General features: G+C 39.9%; 1 protein-coding gene across 3 annotated transcripts; it reads right to left on the bottom strand.

Annotated features, from left to right (window-relative positions):
• Positions 1-8469: 8469 nt before the first annotated feature.
• LOC113116562 (plasmalemma vesicle-associated protein) lies at positions 8470-14418 on the bottom strand. Of its 3 annotated transcripts, none has more exons than XM_026284805.1 (6): positions 14371-14418; positions 10950-11213; positions 10507-10579; positions 9614-10326; positions 8968-9436; positions 8470-8861 (listed from the first exon to the last, which is right to left on the bottom strand). In XM_026284805.1, exons 1-6 carry the CDS (start codon positions 14401-14403, stop codon positions 8797-8799), a joined length of 1617 nt encoding a protein of 538 aa, XP_026140590.1. In that variant the 5' UTR covers positions 14404-14418; the 3' UTR covers positions 8470-8796. The 3 variants fall into 3 exon arrangements, with proteins under 3 accessions (XP_026140590.1, XP_026140597.1, XP_026140579.1); XM_026284812.1 differs by lacking the exon at positions 14371-14418 and adding an exon at positions 13750-13905; XM_026284794.1 differs by lacking the exon at positions 14371-14418 and having other exon boundaries at positions 10950-11434.
• Positions 14419-20159: the final 5741 nt, after the last annotated feature.

The following is a 20159-nucleotide window of genomic DNA, read 5'->3' as shown; positions in this document are numbered from 1 at the left end:
TACTCCCACGTCATTGCCCTTTTGCTTGAACGAGGCCAATTTTAAATATTTATTCCTCCGCTCCACCATGCTGGTTGGGGAGGAGACACGAAAAGACATACCGCTGGATCTAGTTTGATGGAGTCCTTCTGTGACGGTTGGGTTTAGGAGAAACACAAGGAGAGGGTAGATCCAATTGCAGGTAGTCTTTAATTAACAAAAAGGGTAAATACAAAATAAACAGTCCAGGATGACAAACCAAACAAAACAAAAAGAGGGAACCGGATGAAACGGATAGGAAACTCTAAGGGGAAGCCTCTGGAGACGAGAACATTGTACACAAAGGGTAAGGACTCCATACAGATGACAGAGAAAGACAGCTATACATAGGGAGACTAATGACAAAGGATTGTCAGCACCTGTGATTTAATTGGAGTGCAATTACTGTGAAGACAGAACCAGACTAGAGGAATTAAAGTGCCTATGGTGAAGTGCCTAAGGAGAAGTGAGCTCACTAGGCAACACCCAGGAAAACAGAGACTGACAGCGTGACACCCACATGTTTCTCCTATCACAAATGCAGACGAGGTTTTATGTTTATGCAGCGTGATGCAACGCAACTTGTAAATGACATTATAAGTCATTACAATCCATAATAATGTCCCCACTGGATGCAACAAATGCCTTTTTTATAATGGGGCCTAACTTTCCATCACACACTTGAGGCATTCGGCCAATCACAACGCACTGGTTAGGTTAGGACAAATCAGAACACACCTCGCTTTTTAGAACGACGAGCTTTGTAAAAATCAACGGATTTCCCAATGGCAAGGCATAGAGGAGAAACAATAATGTACAGTATGTGGAAAATAATGTGTTTTAAAATGCATTTCATAAACACATTTCATTACACCAAATCCACAAAATAGTGTTCTTTTAAGCAGCATCATATGGCCCCTTTAAAGTTAAATAGCTGAACATAAATATTGGAGCCTGTAAAATGCTCATTTTAGATGAAAATTTCAGATGGCACTTAGAGGCTTTTGCATCTGAACTCTTCATAGTTTTAAAGGGGTCATATGATGCTTTTTGTGTATTTGGTGTTACAGAATATGTTGACATGCTTTAATGTTCAAAAAACACATTATTTTTCAAATACTGTACATTATTGTAGGTCCTCTATGTCACACATGTCTCAAACATGTCGTTTTCTACAAAGTCCCTCCTTCCAACAAGCCCAGTCTGCTCTGACTGGCCAACTTACCCATTGAATTGTGATTGGCCAAACACCACAAGCACTCATGGGAAATGTAACGGCCCTTTCCAAAATCGACATCTTTCAAAATAAATGTAAAGACTTAATAATGTAAAGTTAATAATGTCCTTAGTTTTACCATCAGTTTAAGCCCGAAAGGGGAACAGAGTGGCGTGAATGATACAGTGATGAAGCTCTTATGTGTTTGCACTTTATTTAAAAACTTAATAAGAAAACATACTTCCAGTAGCTGATTCAGAAGCACTAGATTGTCGTAGCAAAGTCAGAATTACCTCCTCTCCTAGGTCGTCCATAAAATGTGTTGCATTCTGTTGTAAGTAATCTTAAAGATTCCTAAATGCATCTATTTTTCGGAAGACCAAATAAAATGTTTTTGCTTTTGCCTAGAAACACACAGCATCTCCCTGACATGGCTGCTTCAACACTAAATGTGGTTACTGAAACCACGCCTTCTTTCTTTTACGTGAACATTTGGGCGGCATTACCCAAATATTTCCACACAGTGACATAGACATGTGGGGGCGTGTTAGAACGAGCCGTTTTAGGGGGCGTGGCAGAGTCTTAACTTTGATAAAGAGTTATTTGAGACTTTAGTCTTTGCAACTTTACAGATCTTCTTCATGCACCAAGAGCTTGTTACACTCCAAAGAAAAAGGAAAAATTGAAATCGCATAATATGACCTCTTTAAGTGAGAATATATGTCTGACCCAGCAGTCTAAACTGTTGAGTAAAAATTAAATAACCAGTGAAGTCCCTCATTAAGTGAGTAAATCAAGCAACCCACGTCTAACCACCCACATAGCAAATGTCTTCTGGTCCAGATCCAGGCCACACAATGACTTTTCCCTCGGCCCAAGTACCATAAAGAATGACGGCCCTGAAGTGGCCCAGAACTGGATTAAAGACTTGGGTCACACATGGGCCATAACCGGCCCGAATCTCAGCCAGTTAATCAGCCTTAGCTGGCCCTGATCTGGGCCAAAACAGGTTTTATTATTGGTGCCAATTCTCAGCCTTAAGTAAATCAGAATCCAAAAATCTGGGCCACACCTGATCCTTATATGGCCCAGACCCAACCCAGACAGCAAGCAGTGTCGGCCCAGATCCAGCCCACATCTGGCCCACGTGAAATCCATGTTGGCCAGATGATCTAGAAATGCAGTTTGTCAACTGCAAGCCGTTCTATTCGCCGCGGGAGTTTCACTCGTTCATTCTGGTTAGTGTTTACATCCATCCGCAAGCGCACGTGAGCTCAGCTTTACAGAAACTTGCTCACAGATCACAGAGACAACACCCGGACTCTGTTTTAATCATTCTGGGGGACTTTAATAAAGCCAATCTCTCCCGTGAACTGCCAAAATACAGACAGCACATCACATGTCCCACCAGAGACAGTAATATATTGGATCACTGCTACACCACAATAAAGGACGCATATCACTCTGTTCCACGAGCAGCTTTGGGAAATTCTGATCACTGTCTGATTCATCTTATACCATCCTACAAACAGAAACTTAAATCTGCTAAACCTGTAGTAAGGACTGTGAAGAGATGGACCAGCGAAACGGAGCAGGATTTACAATCTTGTTTTGACCTCACTGATTGGAGTGTTTTTGAAGCTGCTACCACCGATCTGGACGAACTCACAGAGACTGTAACATCCTATATTAGTTTCTGTGAGGATGTTTGCATTCCTACCAGGACTTATTTAACATTCAACAACGATAAGCCATGGTTTACAGTAAAACTCAGACATCTTCGTCAGGCCAAAGAGGATGCCTACAGAAATGGGGACAGGGTCTTGTACAATCAGGCCAGGAACACACTGAACAAAGAGATCAGAGCGGCTAAAAAGACCTACGCTAAAAAGTTGGAAGACCAGTTTTCTTCCAACGACTCAACTTCAGTTTGGAGAGGACTGAGGGCCATCACAAACTACAAGACACCATCCCCTTGCACTGAGGCTAATCAACGGCTTGCTAACGACCTGAATGAGTTTTAATGCAGATTTGAAACCCCCAACACCCATTCTGACCATCTCCCTGCACAACCATTAACACCTCCTGCAATCCCCCGTTCCACACCTACTGCTCTTCAAATCTGTGAAGATGATGTGCGCCAGGTCTTCAAGAAGAACAAAAGAAGAAAAGCACCAGGCCCAGATGGTGTTACACCAGCCTGTCTGAAAATCTGTGCTGACCAGCTGGCCCCCATCTTTTCACAGATCTTCAACAGATCCCTGGAGTTGTGTGAAGTACCTTCCTGCTTCAAACACTCCACCATCATCCCCATCCCAAAGAAACCCAAAAAAAACAGGACTTAACGACTACAGACCTGTGGCTCTAACGTCTGTCGTCATGAAGTCGTTTGAAAAACTAGTTCTGGGTTATCTGAAGGACATCACTGGACCCTTACTGGACCCCCTGCAGTTTGCTTGCCGAGCAAACAGGTCCGTGGATGATGCAATCAACATAGGATTGCACTTCATCCTGCAACATCTGGACAAAACAGGGACTTATGTGAGGATCCTGTTTGTGGACTTTAGTTCGGCTTTCAACACCATCATCCCAACAACCCTCCAGACCAAACTGACCCAGCTCTCTGTTCCTAGCTCTATCTGTCGGTGGATCACCAGCTTTCTGACAGATAGGCAACAGTTAGTGAGACTGGGGAAATTCACATCATTCACTGCTCCACCAACACTGGCGCCCCTCAGGGATGTGTTCTCTCCCCTCTGCTCTTCTCCCTTTACACCAACGACTGCACCTCTAAAGACCCCTCTGTCAAGCTCCTAAAGTTTGCAGACGACACTACAGTCATCGGCCTCATCCAGGACGGTGATGAGTCTGCTTACAGACAAGAGGTTGAGCAGCTGGCTGTCTGGTGCAGTCTTAACAACCTGGAGCTGAACACGCTCAAAACAGTGGAGATGATCGTGGACTTCAGGAGAAACCCCCCTGCACTTTCCCCACTCACCATCATGAACAGCCCTGTGACTGCAGTGGAGTCATTCAGATTCCTGGGAACCACCATCTCTCAGGACCTGAAGTGGGACAATCACATTGACTCCATTGTAAAAAAGGCCCAACAAAGGTTGTATTTCCTTCGCCAGCTGAGGAAGTTTAACTTGCCACAGGAGCTGCTGAAACAGTTCTACTCAGCCGTCATTGAGTCTGTACTGTGTACTTCTATAACTGTCTGGTTTGGTTCAGCAACAAAATCGGACATCAGAAGACTACAGAGAACTGTTCGGACTGCTGAAAGGATTATTGGTGCTCCCCTGCCCACCCTTCAAGAACTGTATACATCCAGAGTGAGGAAAAGGGCTCATAAAATCACTCTGGATCCCTCACATCCAAGTCACCCCATTTTTGAACTTTTGCCATCTGGTCGGCGTCTCAGAGCCGCAAATACCAGAACAGCAAGGCACAAAAACAGTTTCTTTCCCCAGGCAATCTACCTCATGAACAGTTAAATGTTCCCCACTTATGCTTATGCAAACAAAAGTGCAACATCCTTATATTTATTTGTTACCCCTCCATCCTAGTACATCCCTATCTTTTTCAATCCTATCCCATTATCATTTATAGCACAATTGTTTATACACTTATTTATTTGGCTACCTTTTTTTTTCTTTTTTCTTTTTTTTCTGTGTGTTGGTGTCTCTGTGTACTGGAAGCTTATGTCACTAAAACAAATTCCTTGTATGCGCAAACATACTTGGCAATAAAGCTCTTTCTGATTCTGATTCTGATGTGGGCTGGATCTGGGCCAACACTATATTGCTGTCTGGGAATATTTCATATTACCTTGTATATTACTAAGATCGCAATTACTCATTTTGTGAAATGCTTTAATGTAGACACAAACAATGCAAATAAAGTACAGTACATTAAACTGAACTGAAAATCAGACTTAAAACCCGCACATCATGTAACTGTGCAATAAAAAAACGTATTGCATTGGTTTTTCTATTTATTTTTATAAAGAACAAATCAACCAAAAGAGTGAGTGTATAAACTATACAGTCTATAAGAGAAACGTAACAGATAGACACATGTAACTTAATCATAAGAATTTATTACATATGTTTCAAAGAGCAGTACCACAGAAGTCCAAATGGCGATGCATTGCAGTTGCAGTCCACTTTGGTAGAATATAATAGTAGTGTGAGAAGCAGGTCATAATTTAAGTTGTTAAATGATAAAAATACTATCCCGATCCACTCCCTCAACGCGTTTCTGATTCAAAACACACACCACCGGAAACACGGCATGTCGCAATCTCTGACGAAACCGATGAAAGCCAATGATATCGCTGCCGTAAAACTTGTTGTAAAACTTCTTAACGGCACATTTTTAAATAGTTACTTTTGCTACAGAGGAAGGAGATACATATCGCAAATGAATGCGGTTTGAATTTGAATCTGTTTCTCACACCAAGTATCAAATGTATACAGGATTTAAATAAAATAAAATACCTTCATGATCATTTTATTTAATGTTTGTGCATGACAGCATACTAATGCAAAATGATGTGCCCGCACTCTCCATTATAGATCAGTGTGTGTCCCATAGTAAGCCAAATAAATATTACATGATAATGGTTAAATACTCTCTCCCTTTCTCTTTCTTTTCATGTAAGGATTCTAAGATTATTTGTACCAAGAATAATAATATAAAATTTAATAAAATTATAATTAAGTGCAGTTTAATGCACTTGACTGATTTGCTTAATTTTTAAATGATATTGTTTCATTCTGTTTTGACTTCCCATTTCAAATACTACATTTGAAAAATACTACACTTCATTAAAATGTATGTGATCATTTAACCATTATAATGCAATATTGTATTTATCTTGTTTATCATGGGTCACATGCTGCCAGATCTTAGCCTGATTTGGGCCACATATCACCTGACTGAACTGGGCCACACTCCTCCCATCAACAATCAGCCCTCATGTTGTTTGCTGGATCCCTGCTGTGCCATCATTGCCAAACATGGCCCAGGTCTGGCTGAAAGGGTACAGGAGGCCAGCAGTGCCACCTTGAGGCCACATGTGGGCCAAGTCCGTTTGCTATGTGGGCATATCCCATACAAGTGCAAACTGCAGGTCCCCCATGGAAAACCAGTCAAATACGCAGTCACTCCGTCCTTAGCACCATGCTACAAACACCATCAGGTAGGCAGGCCGGTGGAGTCAGACAGGCAGAGGACAAGCTTCAGCAAGTGGCAGAGAGCAGCACACCATCCCCGCATACCAGTGGGAAATATGAGAATGTCTGTTAGATTGAAGGCCATTTTAATAAAAATAAATAAACCTGCAGGAACAACGTTAAGGACCATATAATGTCAGTTCCCTTTTAAACGCACTCTTGCATTGCATCGCTGACCCTAACACTTACCCTATTCATTTGTAATTTTAGACAAACCAGTCCTATTTTGTATTATTTTTCCCCATTGTCATTTGTATGTAATTATAATATCTGTCTGTGTCATATCAGCATAAAACAGATCCAAATAAAATTATAAATCATAAAAAGTTAATAATTTAAATGAAAGGCAAAAAAATGACTCCAATGTATTTGAAAGCGAATGTATTTTCTCACAGCTGTATAGATATATACACATACACTGTACACATACACCTGACTATTGTAATAATTAGCAGTACTGTACATGCTATAAATAGCATTTGCTGTTTTCATCTTCTAGAAAAAAATATATAATCTAGACCCTCAAGATAATATGTGTAAAGGTAAACAAGAGATGGTTTTGGTCTTTAATGTCTTTACCAGAATGGCATAGAAGGTCCAAGCAAATAGGAAATGCAATTATTGCTTTGGGGGAACAAAGAATGCTAGTTTCTAGACACAAAATGTGATGAGTTGTGAGGTAGGAAGGAGCTAATAATAATCAGCACCTATGTGTTTCCTGACGGAGGGTGGAGAAGGGATATTTAGCCTACCTCGAGATGCAGAACTTATTTTTAAAAGAAAAATTCTTCATGTTAAAATGGAGCGTGGCAGAAATATTTTTTTTAAAGCCCAGGGGGACCATTTATTCTGGCTCTATTCAGAACTATCATGACGAGAAAGCTCAGGATAACATCAGATAGTTTATATAATGTTCAGAGACACTGGCACTAAACAAGCCACATCCACAAACAATAATTGCATTGTTTTCTGTATATATCTCAGTGTCTTTACAAAGATAGTTCAAAGATGTTGCTGTCAATGTCCCAGACGTCAGAGCCACCTTCTTTGAGAACCGGAGATCTTACTGTCTTAAGTGGAAAATCGCGTATGTCAAACAAAGGATATCCTTTGAGCTGGATGGCAGGCTCCTTCTGTGACGCCTCTATATATTAATTGGCGCCCTGTTTCTTTGCTTTTGTCTGATCCACCTTTTTGGCATTCCTGGTGACAGGATGCTTGTTGACATGGGAAATAATTTTAATTGTTTTACATTATGTTCAGGTAGTGCAGCGTTGCCAGTACCTTACTCTGCATTTAAGATTCATTTATTTCTTCATTCACAATACTCACAGGCTGCATTTTCAATATGAACCCTATTTCAGATTGATTCCATGATTTCGTCAGAATGCATTAATGCAACCACTTGACTGACTTCAACCTTCCATGCAGTTGGTTGAGTGATGACTCTGTATGGCACTTAAATGGATTTGCTTTGGTTGGAGAGCGGCTCTGTTTTAAATAGTGCTTCCCATTGACGCAAAACAATGACAATAGCCTGATGCTTAGCCAGAGCTATTTTAAGCTTATTTTAAGTGGACCCATTGAAAATTTCATTGATATTTTTTCTTGTACGTATGTTCACTTTACTGCATTGGTGTCATACACCTGTGGACTGGAGTCATTGTGGTTTTTATGTAAACACATTTGTTCTGTTAATTTCCGGCTTATTTACTGGCTGGAAGAATGCAAAACATTCTAGGACTTTGTACTTATGTAAGGTTCAGAGCTGAGCTGTAATTATGAATAAGAAATATACATTTATAGTATATTACAGTGTAATACTTAACTGCAATAGTATATTAACAGTATATCCAATCCCCTTTTTATATGTAGATAACCATCAGACCCCGATAATGTGACTTTACTTGTGTGTCTTGTATTCCTTATGGATTATGTCACCAATTATTAAAGAAAGTGCTAAAATAATTTAAAATGAAATATAAAACATGTTCTGCTTATTTTTCATTTATTTATTTATTTTTATTCCATGTAGCGAGAGACCAAATACCAAAAAGTCTACAAAAATACTAAGAAAGACAATTTTAGTGAATGATTTATACAAGATACATATATATTTATAAGATATATACAAGCATAAATGATTTTAATGCACAAAAGACATTATCAGCTTCATCCCACAAAATGTAAATAACATTCATGTTAATAATTAGTATTAATTACATTACAGACTTACAGGGTTAGTATATTAGGTTTTCTCTTTTCAAACTGTTATAGACAGTTCTGGCTAGGTTTTTGCCTGGGGTTGTGCCAGGACTTTGTTCACTTCCCTGAGTTATTTGGGACTAAATAACGATGCAGCTCCTTCAAATGGAGATTTATCTGTGCTGTAAATCAAACATAAAAGGTTAGGAAATATTCATTATAAAAATAAGCACAAAACACTAAATGATATATCAGTTAAAAGACTAATACCGCTTCTGCTTGGTTTACCTTGGCTTATTTCACTCCCACCAACTGGTATTCTTGTTCCTCCAAATCCAGGTGTGTTAGACCCAACTGAGCCAACACCTGCACCTCCAATCACTGGTTTTCCCATCCCTACTCCACTTGATCCTGTACTGCTGAAGGCTGTCATCCCTGCTCCACTTTGTCCTATATTGCCAATTGCAGTAGGGTTTGATCCAGCATGGCCAAATCCTGTGCTGCCCAGTCCACCTGAAATGGTCCCTGTTGCCCCTACAGCTGTATTTAAAGATCCTGTCACACCTGATCCTGTGCTGCCCCATCTTGGGATGGATCCTAAACCATTAGGACTGGAAAATGCTGGCCCAGTGGAGCCGGTCCCGGGCCATGGCATGTTTGGTTTGCTCAGGCCTGTTGAACTCAGACCGGTTCCACCAGTATGAGGTATGTTTGGAAAACCGTAGTTGTTCATGTATGGGTTAGTTCGCATTGGTGGCTAAAAAAATATTAAAGTACATTATAAACACATATTTAATTTATAATTGCAAACATAACTGTTTGTAATATTAAAATAAGTAAAATTATGTAATTTAATCATTTGTATATATATAAAATTAAATCAATGTGCTTATGTCATTGTGTCATATGTGTAAATATACCATAGTAACCTCACCTTACAGTTGACAAGTGAAGTATTGAGAGTCTCAATGGTGTTTGTGAGCATTTTAATTTCTTTTTCTTTCACTGAGAGAAGGTTTTCTTTCAGGTTGTTGTCTCCTTTAAGCCTTCTATTCTCTAGCAGAAGTTTTTCACTGTCTTTGTCATTCTTGAGCTGAAGTAGCTCAAGAGTTTTGCGATTCTCACGATTCATGGCACTGCGATTCTGATTGCACCAAGTGGTGTCCTCTTTCAGGCGTTTGTTCTCTATCGTATATTTGGCATTTTCCCCATTAAGTTTTGTGAACTGGTTTCCCACTATGTCCAGATATGACTGGAGCTTGTTCTCAACTTCTCTTGAAAGACTGCTGCAGTTTTCCCGAATATCTTCAAGCTGATGTTTTTGTTTATCACATGTTAGTTGGAAAGAAATGTGTTTTGAGAAGAGGTCATCGATCCTTTTGAGGAATTCTTTAGTGACATCAGGGATTCCTTTTAAAGAACTGACAAGATCATTTTTGCACTTATCTTGGTACAAGATGAGCTCTTCTTCAAGGAGAGCCTTGTCTCGCCTTAGTCTAATTGCTTCCAAGTGATACCCATCCTTTTCTTTGTTGGAGTTGTCCAACTCAGCTTTACTAATGGCCAACATCTGAGTAAAGTTTGCTTTAACCAGCTTCAGCATTTCTCCTGACTGCTCAAGCATACTTTGCAACCGTCTGTTGTTGTCTTGAAAGAAAAAAATGCATATAGTTGAAACAGTTCACTGAAAAAATGCTTGATTACCTTTATGCAAGAGTTACAGTCAGTGTATTAAATAAACATGAATAAAAAAAATTGTACTGAACTAATTTGTAAAAATAAAATACAAATATTCAGTGTAAGAATTTTTCTAAAGAACCATCTCACCATTTGGATCTGGACAAAATGTAGGAGGGCATCCACGAGATACAGTCATTCTTTTTTCCATCTCATATCGTGACTGTAAAAAAAAGCACAAACCTGTTAACTGACATTCAAGTGACATTCATTTTAATGCTCTAAATCTCTATTTGCAAAACTCTTGGAAGTTTAAAAGTTTAAAAGCCAGCATTTTTTCAGAACGTTCATATAACCAAGGAAAAGTTCTTACAACATTAAAAAGGACAAAACTTTGACTAAACTTTTTGAAATTACTGTTTCGTAGCCTAAAGGGAATGTTAAGAAAACATTCTTAGAACAACAAACATCATGCAATTAAATGTGCCTTTACCATTTACTCTTTTAAAACACTAAAGCATTCTCTTTTGTATGAAAAATGCATAATGTTATCTACAACAAATAATACATTACAATTTTGCCACAAATCTCACATTTGTTACTTGCATGTTCCTTATTGTCATAGATGAGATGTTCGCCAGTTTGCGTAATTCAGCCAGAGCTTTGTCATTGATCAGCTTTGCAGTGAGAGTGACGTTCAGAACTTTGGTGAGGTTCTTTTCTTTCCCACGGAGAATGAAATTTTCCATCGTTAGTTTGCTAACACTTTGGTCCAACTCCTGCACCCTCTTTTCCTCCACCGTGTGCTCGGGCTGTCCGTACACCAGAAAGAGCACCAGACTCGCAATAATCAGAGACTGGATGAGTGAGGAGAAAAAGAAGACAATCTTCATGTAATAACCACAGCTCTTGCCTTTTGATTTACGCATCTTCTTAGCAGCCAAGCCAAAGCTGGCCTGAGAGTAACTACTGTTGTACATTATTGCTCAAATGTGGCCTCATCAATAAAGCCCCAGCTCCTTCACTATGCAAAAATGTTCCCCTAAAATATCAAAGGCAAAATAAGAAGTTAAATATGTTAACGCTGCAGGCTTATATTGTCTTTTTGCACCTCCCACTGGATGACACTTCCCTGTTCCACCCTGTGGTCATGATTTCAGAGGTTAGAACAACATCACGCACTGACCAGGGGACGACTCAAACTCAGACAGTACATTGTTCCAACATGCATGTCCTGCCAAAACAGATCCTTTTGTTTGACAGCATGTTGGCACTGGACAAAGCACGTGGTTGACGGTTTGACTACGTGCTGTTTTGAACAGATATTCAGAGATGATTTGAATCTATTACATTACATTATTTTATATTGGTATTATGTAACAGATGCTCTAAAATACTTCTGATTGACTCATTGAAATTTTCTACACATTCTTACATGATGTCTTAAATTGCCTTTGAGCAAAGTATTTCTCTCCTTGACCAGTTTTAGTTTAAACATATTGCAGTTAAGTTACTAGCCATAACTTTGTGCTTTTATATTATATGCTGTAGCTGTTGAGCCATATGTTTCTAAACATCATGTTTTTTCCTGATATCTTATATAGATATCTTAAGAGCCAGAGGACAAGAATATTATGAAAGCATGTGGCTTTCCTGCCGGGAACTGTTGATGTGCCACCCCGATTCCAAGAGGAAGCAGTAATTCATAGCTGTGTCTATGTGTGACAAACGCAGAAGGCACTGTCTGGACACTTCTTAAGTAAACTACTGAACAAATGAAGGAAATCAGTAATAAACACAGATGTATACACATCTCCTGACATTATCAAGAATTAATCGTCCTGTTTACCTGTTTCTAAAATACGGCTGATGTTAAAATTATCATCATCTAACAAGATTCACTCACACACTGTTGTTTCAAATGTTTCCAAGTGAACTTGCCAACATCACCTCATTAACGTTAAAACTTTTGTGCTATGTGTTATTTTGTGATTGTACTGAAGACTTCAACAGGTAAAAACAACAGATAGAAAAAAAGAAAGTAATTAAACATACTTAAAAATAATGAAGCCTGTGATTCCGGATGATCCATAGAAAAAAGGATTTAGGAGTGACACAGCTATAAAATGTTAATTTAGTGGAGTAAAATGTTTTAGTTGCATGGCATCAGGAATTATAGGTGATACATGGTTTGATACCTAAACTAAAATGCCACTGAGACGTTATTAGTTCTCCACAGGTATAGTAGACCTCCTTTGGATGCTACCAGGCAGCTAGTAAAAATAATGTTCTAAAAGAGTTTGATAAGATTCCCATTAAGTAATGAAATATTATTTTTTGAATGTTCCCTCTAAATATTGTACATTCATTTTTTATTTTTTTGTCTGAACATTCTATTTGATTGTTCCTTGTTAGCTGGACTCAAACCGAGCAATGTTTTTGTCGAGCCACAGAGTCAGTGTTCACTACCAATTTCAGATAAATCCATTTCTGGTACTAAACTGGAATTATAAGAATTTGTTGACATACAAAAATGTACAGAATTCGCTTTCAAGACCTGTGAACGTAGCCTCTGAATCACACCACTAAGGGGATATTTCCAAATAACACTTGGAATAACACTGTTGTAACATTTAAGTTAGGCATACACAGTGCAAATTCTGATGGTCGGAAGATCGTATGTCCACGCGAAGGTCACGTGTGAGTGTATCTGAAAATCGTATGGACGAGGTGATATACGACACGTTTTTTCAACCTGCCAATTTCCGATGGAAAAGCACAAAGTTTATATGTAGTACAGTGAAATATAACTGCTTTCCCTCTCTCATATGCATATAAAATATTGATACAAGCCATGACTGTTTCCTACACATACATGTTCTTTTTCAGCAACAGGAAACCGGAACGCCTGGTCACCCTAGTGTGTGTGTGTTCTTGTATATGGTTTATGGGGACACAAATGTCTATAATGACATGGGTATTACAACGTAAACATGGTTTATGAGGACACTTCCTGTGCCCTCGTAAACCAAATGGGTTAAAAAAAAACTGAACAGTGTTTAATTTAAATTTTAAACAATTTTTAAACATTTTAAAGTTAAAAATTTTCCATGATGGATAGAGCAGAGGTAGTGTATGGGGATAGAATATACAGTTTGTACAGTATAGAAAACCGTTATGTGTATGGAGAGTCCGTGTGTGTGTGTGTGTGTGTGAGAGAGAGAGAGAGAGAGAGAGAGAGAGAGAGAGAGAGAGACAGAGAGACAGAGAGAGAGACTGAGATTGAGAGAGAGAGAGAGAGAGAGAGAGAGAGAGAGAGAGAGAATTAAAAAGCCTAGTTTTATACTATAGCTAGCATAGGATAACTGTAGCTAAAAATAGGTAACATCTCACCTGATAAATGTAGCTCTTGGGCAAGCCGCTGTAAAATATCATCACGGACGACCCTGTCATGGTACACGCTGCTAAAAACATCATACATTGCTCGCTGTTCCTGGGTCATGATATATACTGGCAAACTGTTTACCAATCACGTTTCGCAAACGGCAGTGCAAACTGTGGTACACGCCACTACCAACACGTGATGGGTAACTCGCAAAGTACAATGTTCCTCCGTGTTTTCTCAGCACGATTTAGCCAGAATTACCCTGACCTTCCTGCCAGTTCAGTGAGTTTATCCTCTTGGTCAATAGCATAGACTGTATAAAAACTTGTTGGCTTCACGAGAGAGAGCGGGAGGTTGACGCTTGGTCAATAATCCACATTGGTCAATTTAAGATAGATCAACAAATCATCTTGTTCAACCGCACACATGTCACAAATTCAAACCGATAGCTCATGAACGGAGCCCGGGAGGTAACCTGTAGGAGGAAAAAAAATATCTGTGCCGACGGTTTCACAATCTGTCCCCTCAGTTTATAAACCGTACTCACAAATTCGTAAACTGTTCCATCTGATTAACAAACCGTACCCATTTCCAATCCGTGTGCTTAGATTTTGTAAACTGTAGCCTACCTTCGATTTTTGAATCCATACCCACGAATTCATAGTCCTTGCACACGCTTTCACAATCCGTTTCCTCGGATTTGTAAACTGTACTTGCGGATTCATGCAGCAAGCTCCTACGTGAAAACATACAGTTTTACTGAATATTATTATGTGGAATAGGCTTACACTAAAGTGTCTTAAGTGATTCTCTATCAAGTGTAGCCTAGTAAGAGGTGGAATACAATGATTTAATAATAAAGATGTGCATCAAAATCTTGTTTAATTTGTGATAAACTTAGCAATTGATTATTATTGTATAATAAACCTGGCATTGTGACTGACTCTGGAGTCATTTGTAAGTCATTTTGGATAAAAGTTTCTTATGCATAACTTGTATAAATAATATATAATAATGATGAAAAATAATTACAAAAAAAAGTTTTTTTAAATTAGGATATTATTTTAATTTATTGGTTAAATACATTAGGGCACTTAAGACAGTAAAAATGTATGTCATAAAATAATTCATAAATGCTTTATTTTTAAATAACCTTTTACAGTTTTGGAAGTCTGTTGTATAGGACTTGATGTTGATATCCCTTAATGCATACTTGAGGCACTGATGATACTCCGTGGGATGGTCCATTGAGTGATGGCACCCTTTGGGTTGTCAAGTGGGCACCCTCCTTCCTTGGTGTTTTGCTAATAGGCCCACAACACCTCCAGAGGGTTCAGCAGTGAACCCCAGCATCCCAGGTTCACTCCCTAGGTGCAACTCACTTGAAGAGTGACTTGCAGAGTCTTTTCTCTTCGCCCATAGCCACTGGCTTGCATTTTCTGCAGCTGCGGAGAGGTCTTTCACTGCCTGCCAGTGGGGCTTTCCTCGCACTCCCATCTCCCTGAGTAGCCTGGATGTTGAGGTGGCTACAACCCCTCTGCAGCTTACTTCCACTGGGCGTAATTTCACATTCCAGCCTTGCTGTTGCACATCGGTTGCAAGTTCAGCGTACCTCATTCTTTTCCGTTGATAGGCCTTCTCCACTGCACCCTCCCGGGGCACGGAGAGCTTGATGATGTAGACAAGCTTGAGCGAAGCTGACCCCAGAACAAGGTCTGGTCGCAGGTTGGTGGCTGCGATTTCAGCTGACCAGAGTCTAATCTTATGGTGGTGAGGTTGGCTTGACCCTCACCCTCCCAAACAAATGGTGTTGGCTGCCACTGGAGTGATGGGGGAGGAAGGGCATTCACACTTGTCCATTGACTTTCCAACACTGCTGCAAGACACTTTAGCAATTGGTTGTGTCACCAGTGTGGCGGAGCTAAAAACTCCAAGATCAAAAATTTTAATTATTAATGTTGTCTCCGCCCATTTTCGTTTACCAAATGAGGAAAAAGGAAATGAGGTAATCTAATAAAAGGAGGAATTTAAACTGAAGGAGGAGAGGAGTAGGTGTCGGAAGAAACATGGAGTGTTGTTGTTAGTGCGCTGTGGAGATGAGAACCGGAAAGCCTCAACGGAAGCCGAACGCCATCTAAAAATATACCCAACAAACGAATTTGTGGTAATATAGTTAAACGCTATTAGGAAGTACCCAATAAATGAACTGCTGGCTGGTAGTTGGACGGAAAAAATTAAGGGAGAAGGAAGGTGTCTACACTTACCTGTGTGGCGGTGACGTAATCCTCGGAGGGAGAGCGCTGTGCCTTTGCTGGAGTGGATGCTAGAGAGTGGACCACTCTCCATGACGATGTCTTCAGCGCAGAGCGTTTAAAAAGTCCCGATCGAGCTGTTAACGACCGTCTGGATCCTGGCTGTTTTCGTTTACCACCAACACAAGTTCACCAATTACTGAAGGCGGCTTGTTGGATACGTGGCTGGTCTTATCCCAAAACAACTCACACCATTCATCTCTGCACTTTCCGCACCCACATTTAACCCGGTTCCTCTCAAACTGCAGTGAGTAAAATATAAATATATATATGATTTTATCTTTATTTTATTTGTATTTTCTTTACTGAACCTCGACTCATAATTTAAAGGTTTATTTTTTATTTTTCTGTTCTTGTCACTGATAACTGAAAATGGTGTTATTTTTTTCTGCTCTTGTGACTGATAATTGAAAGTGGTGTTTTTCTGTTCTTGTGAGAAATACTGTTGTCTAAATGGAATCCTATGACGTTTGTGCTTTATTTCTTTGAATGTGAGTTTATATATGTAACTGGTGGTATTTATGCTATCTGGGATATTTGTTTTCTTAAACATTTGACAGGGTTACTCCTGTCTGGCGCCCGAATTTAAGTTTAACCTAAAGAGAAAATCATTAGTTTGAGTTTCTTAAATTATTATCGGGTCACCACCGTTACAGAGTGGCGCCTGAACAGGGACATGAAACATAAAACTTGAAACATGAAATTTGTAGTCTGAAAACTTGAATACATTACTGTATCTTTTGAACTGTTTTGTTTTGGGTTTCTTTTTTCTTGTGATTATCAACATTTTTGCTCGTAGAACTGTTTCGTTGTTAGAGTGGACATTTCACACTTTATGATAGTTTTTTTTGTGAATTGAACTGCGATATAACCAGCAGACTATTGAAAACGTTTGGGCCAAAGTGTGTGTGTGTTTAAAAAAAAAAAAAAAAAAAAAAAACAAATCTGTTAAGTACTCTGTAGTTGTTATTTTTGTGCCCATTTGACCAAAATATTTTGACACCGGTTGTATAGTATTTTCTTTTCTGAATTTTGCAAGTGTACCCACCCTGTAGTTTGTTTTGGTTCCTTATTTTGCCCAAAGAAACTGAAACGGGCTGAATAGTGTTCTCATTTTTTATTTTTTACATTTCACAATTGACCATTGCATTCCCACACTCACACATACATTCCAATCATGGCCCATACCCCTCAGTCACCATCCACTTTTGTGGCAATTGATCCTCCAGATATTGCAACTCCCAACTGGCCCCTGATGCAACCAACTCCGCAGCAACCCAGACAACCGCCTCCTGTTCCCACTTTCTGCTCCACTCCTACACAGTTACACCCTCTTACTCCAAGAACCCATGTACGATTTTCCCCTCCACCACCAGGAGAAGGGGCTCCTCGTCCACCGACTAGTGACATGCAGTTGTGCACTTCCCCGGAACTTACCCCCAGGGAAGTTGTGGCCTAATGGTTAGAGGGTTGGACTCCCAATCGAAGGGTTGTGGGTTCTAGTCTCGGGCTGGACGGAATTGTGGGTGGGGGGAGTGCATGTACAGCTCTCTCTCCACCTTCAATACCACGACTTAGGTGCCCTTGAGCAAGGCATCGAACCCCCAACTGCTCCCCGGGCGCAACTGCTCCGGGTGTGTGCTCACAGTGTGTGTGTGTGTGTTCACTACTCTGTGTGTGTGCATTTCGGATGGGTTAAATGCAGAGCACAAATTCTGAGTATGGTTCACCATGAATGAATGTCACTTCACTTCACTTCACTTCTTCACTTCTCTAAGGGGTGTAATGCCAGAAAGTCATGACATCTAGTTAAATACAACAGAGGGTCACTATCATCTGATGATCTGCCAAAGGTGGGGAAGGTTAATTTCAAATGATCACTCTTGACCACAGTTGTTGGGTGCAAAGGAGGTGGATGTGCAGACACGAATGTGTGGGGTGTTGACGTTTCAACTTCTGCAGCAGTGGAATGATGAGGTGATTTTCGTGTCATTGAGGGAAAGTCAGTCACTGTTTTACCAGGAAATTTGAAGTAACTGCTTATTTTTTATTTCAGCTCTTTCAAGGAGTCGCTTAAGGTATTCAATTGGAAGCTACATTGACTGATTTCCTGGAAGAGTTGGCCACGATCTTTTTGAGTACTGTGCTGCATTTCCTGGATGTCTTTCTGCACCTCTAGTTGCAATTGTTCCACCATAAACCGGACTTCAGAGATAACGGTGTGCTCACTTTTCTGCAGTTCTCCTGTCACCATCTCCTTCATGGCTTTTGTCAGCTGATCAGTGTCCTCTTCATCATGTCGTTTTTTATCAGTGATTGAGGCCTGAATTTGCTGGTGGTTGGTTTTAATCTTAGCAGTCAAGGTTTCAATCTTGGCATCATGCTGTGAAGTGGTAGTTGCAAGTTCCTGGGTGAGTACTTTCAAAACTGTGTCCTGCTGTTTGAGGCAGTTAAACAGGATATCCCAGTTCCCTTGTACTTGCTCCGATAATTGATACATTCCTCTGCCAGGGGTCGGGAGAAATCCAGGCAAGTCATGCTGTGTTTCTGAAGGAGGTGTAAGTTCCGGGGAAGTGCACAACTGCATGTCACTAGTCGGTGGACGAGGAGCCCCTTCTCCTGGTGGTGGAGGGGAAAATCGTACATGGGTTCTTGGAGTAAGAGGGTGTAACTGTGTAGGAGTGGAGCAGAAAGTGGGAACAGGAGGCGGTTGTCTGGGTTGCTGTGGAGTTGGTTGCATCAGGGGCCAGTTGGGGGTTGCAATATCTGGAGGATCAATTGCCACAAAAGTGGATGGTGACTGAGGGGTATGGGCCATGATTAGAATGTATGTGTGAGTGTGGGAATGCAATGGTCAATTGTGAAATGTAAAAAATAAAAAATGAGAACACTATTCAGCCCGTTTCAGTTTCTTTGGGCAAAATAAGGAACCAAAACAAACTACAGGGTGGGTACACTTGCAAAATTCAGAAAAGAAAATACTATACAACCGGTGTCAAAATATTTTGGTCAAATGGGCACAAAAATAACAACTACAGAGTACTTAACAGATTTGTTTTTTTTTTTTTTTTTTTTTTTTAAACACACACACACTTTGGCCCAAACGTTTTCAATAGTCTGCTGGTTATATCGCAGTTCAATTCACAAAAAAAACTATCATAAAGTGTGAAATGTCCACTCTAACAACGAAACAGTTCTACGAGCAAAAATGTTGATAATCACAAGAAAAAAGAAACCCAAAACAAAACAGTTCAAAAGATACAGTAATGTATTCAAGTTTTCAGACTACAAATTTCATGTTTCAAGTTTTATGTTTCATGTCCCTGTTCAGGCGCCACTCTGTAACGGTGGTGACCCGATAATAATTTAAGAAACTCAAACTAATGATTTTCTCTTTAGGTTAAACTTAAATTCGGGCGCCAGACAGGAGTAACCCTGTCAAATGTTTAAGAAAACAAATATCCCAGATAGCATAAATACCACCAGTTACATATATAAACTCACATTCAAAGAAATAAAGCACAAACGTCATAGGATTCCATTTAGACAACAGTATTTCTCACAAGAACAGAAAAACACCACTTTCAATTATCAGTCACAAGAGCAGAAAAAAATAACACCATTTTCAGTTATCAGTGACAAGAACAGAAAAATAAAAAATAAACCTTTAAATTATGAGTCGAGGTTCAGTAAAGAAAATACAAATAAAATAAAGATAAAATCATATATATATTTATATTTTACTCACTGCAGTTTGAGAGGAACCGGGTTAAATGTGGGTGTGGAAAGTGCAGAGATGAATGGTGTGAGTTGTTTTGGGATAAGACCAGCCACGTATCCAACAAGCCGCCTTCAGTAATTGGTGAACTTGTGTTGGTGGTAAACGAAAACAGCCAGGATCCAGACGGTCGTTAACAGCTCGATCGGGGCTTTTTAAACGCTCTGCGCTGAAGACATCGTCATGGAGAGCGGTCCACTCTCTAGCATCCACTCCAGCAAAGGCACAGCGCTCTCCCTCCGAGGATACAGACATCCATGCAACTTTTCGCACTGTCCTTTATGGAACCGCACGGGACTGGTGGGAGGTGGCCAGATCCTCTGTTCGA

Source organism: Carassius auratus, chromosome 2 (assembly GCF_003368295.1).
Source record: "Carassius auratus strain Wakin chromosome 2, ASM336829v1, whole genome shotgun sequence".
NCBI lineage: Eukaryota > Metazoa > Chordata > Actinopteri > Cypriniformes > Cyprinidae > Carassius > Carassius auratus.
This window is presented reverse-complemented; position numbering and strand designations above follow the sequence as displayed.

What these genes read in the sequence shown, in the direction of transcription:
- LOC113116562 (XM_026284794.1), bottom strand. Translation starts at nt 11,336, where the DNA reads ATGTACAACAGTAGTTACTCTCAGGCCAGCTTTGGCTTGGCTGCTAAG. An exon ending in ATTTTGTCCAGATCCAAATG is followed by an intron (nt 10,327 to 10,506) that starts GTGAGATGGTTC and finishes TTTTCTTTCAAG; the next exon opens with ACAACAACAGACGGTTGCAA. An exon ending in TGGGAGTGAAATAAGCCAAG is followed by an intron (nt 8,862 to 8,967) that starts GTAAACCAAGCA and finishes TTTGATTTACAG; the next exon opens with CACAGATAAATCTCCATTTG.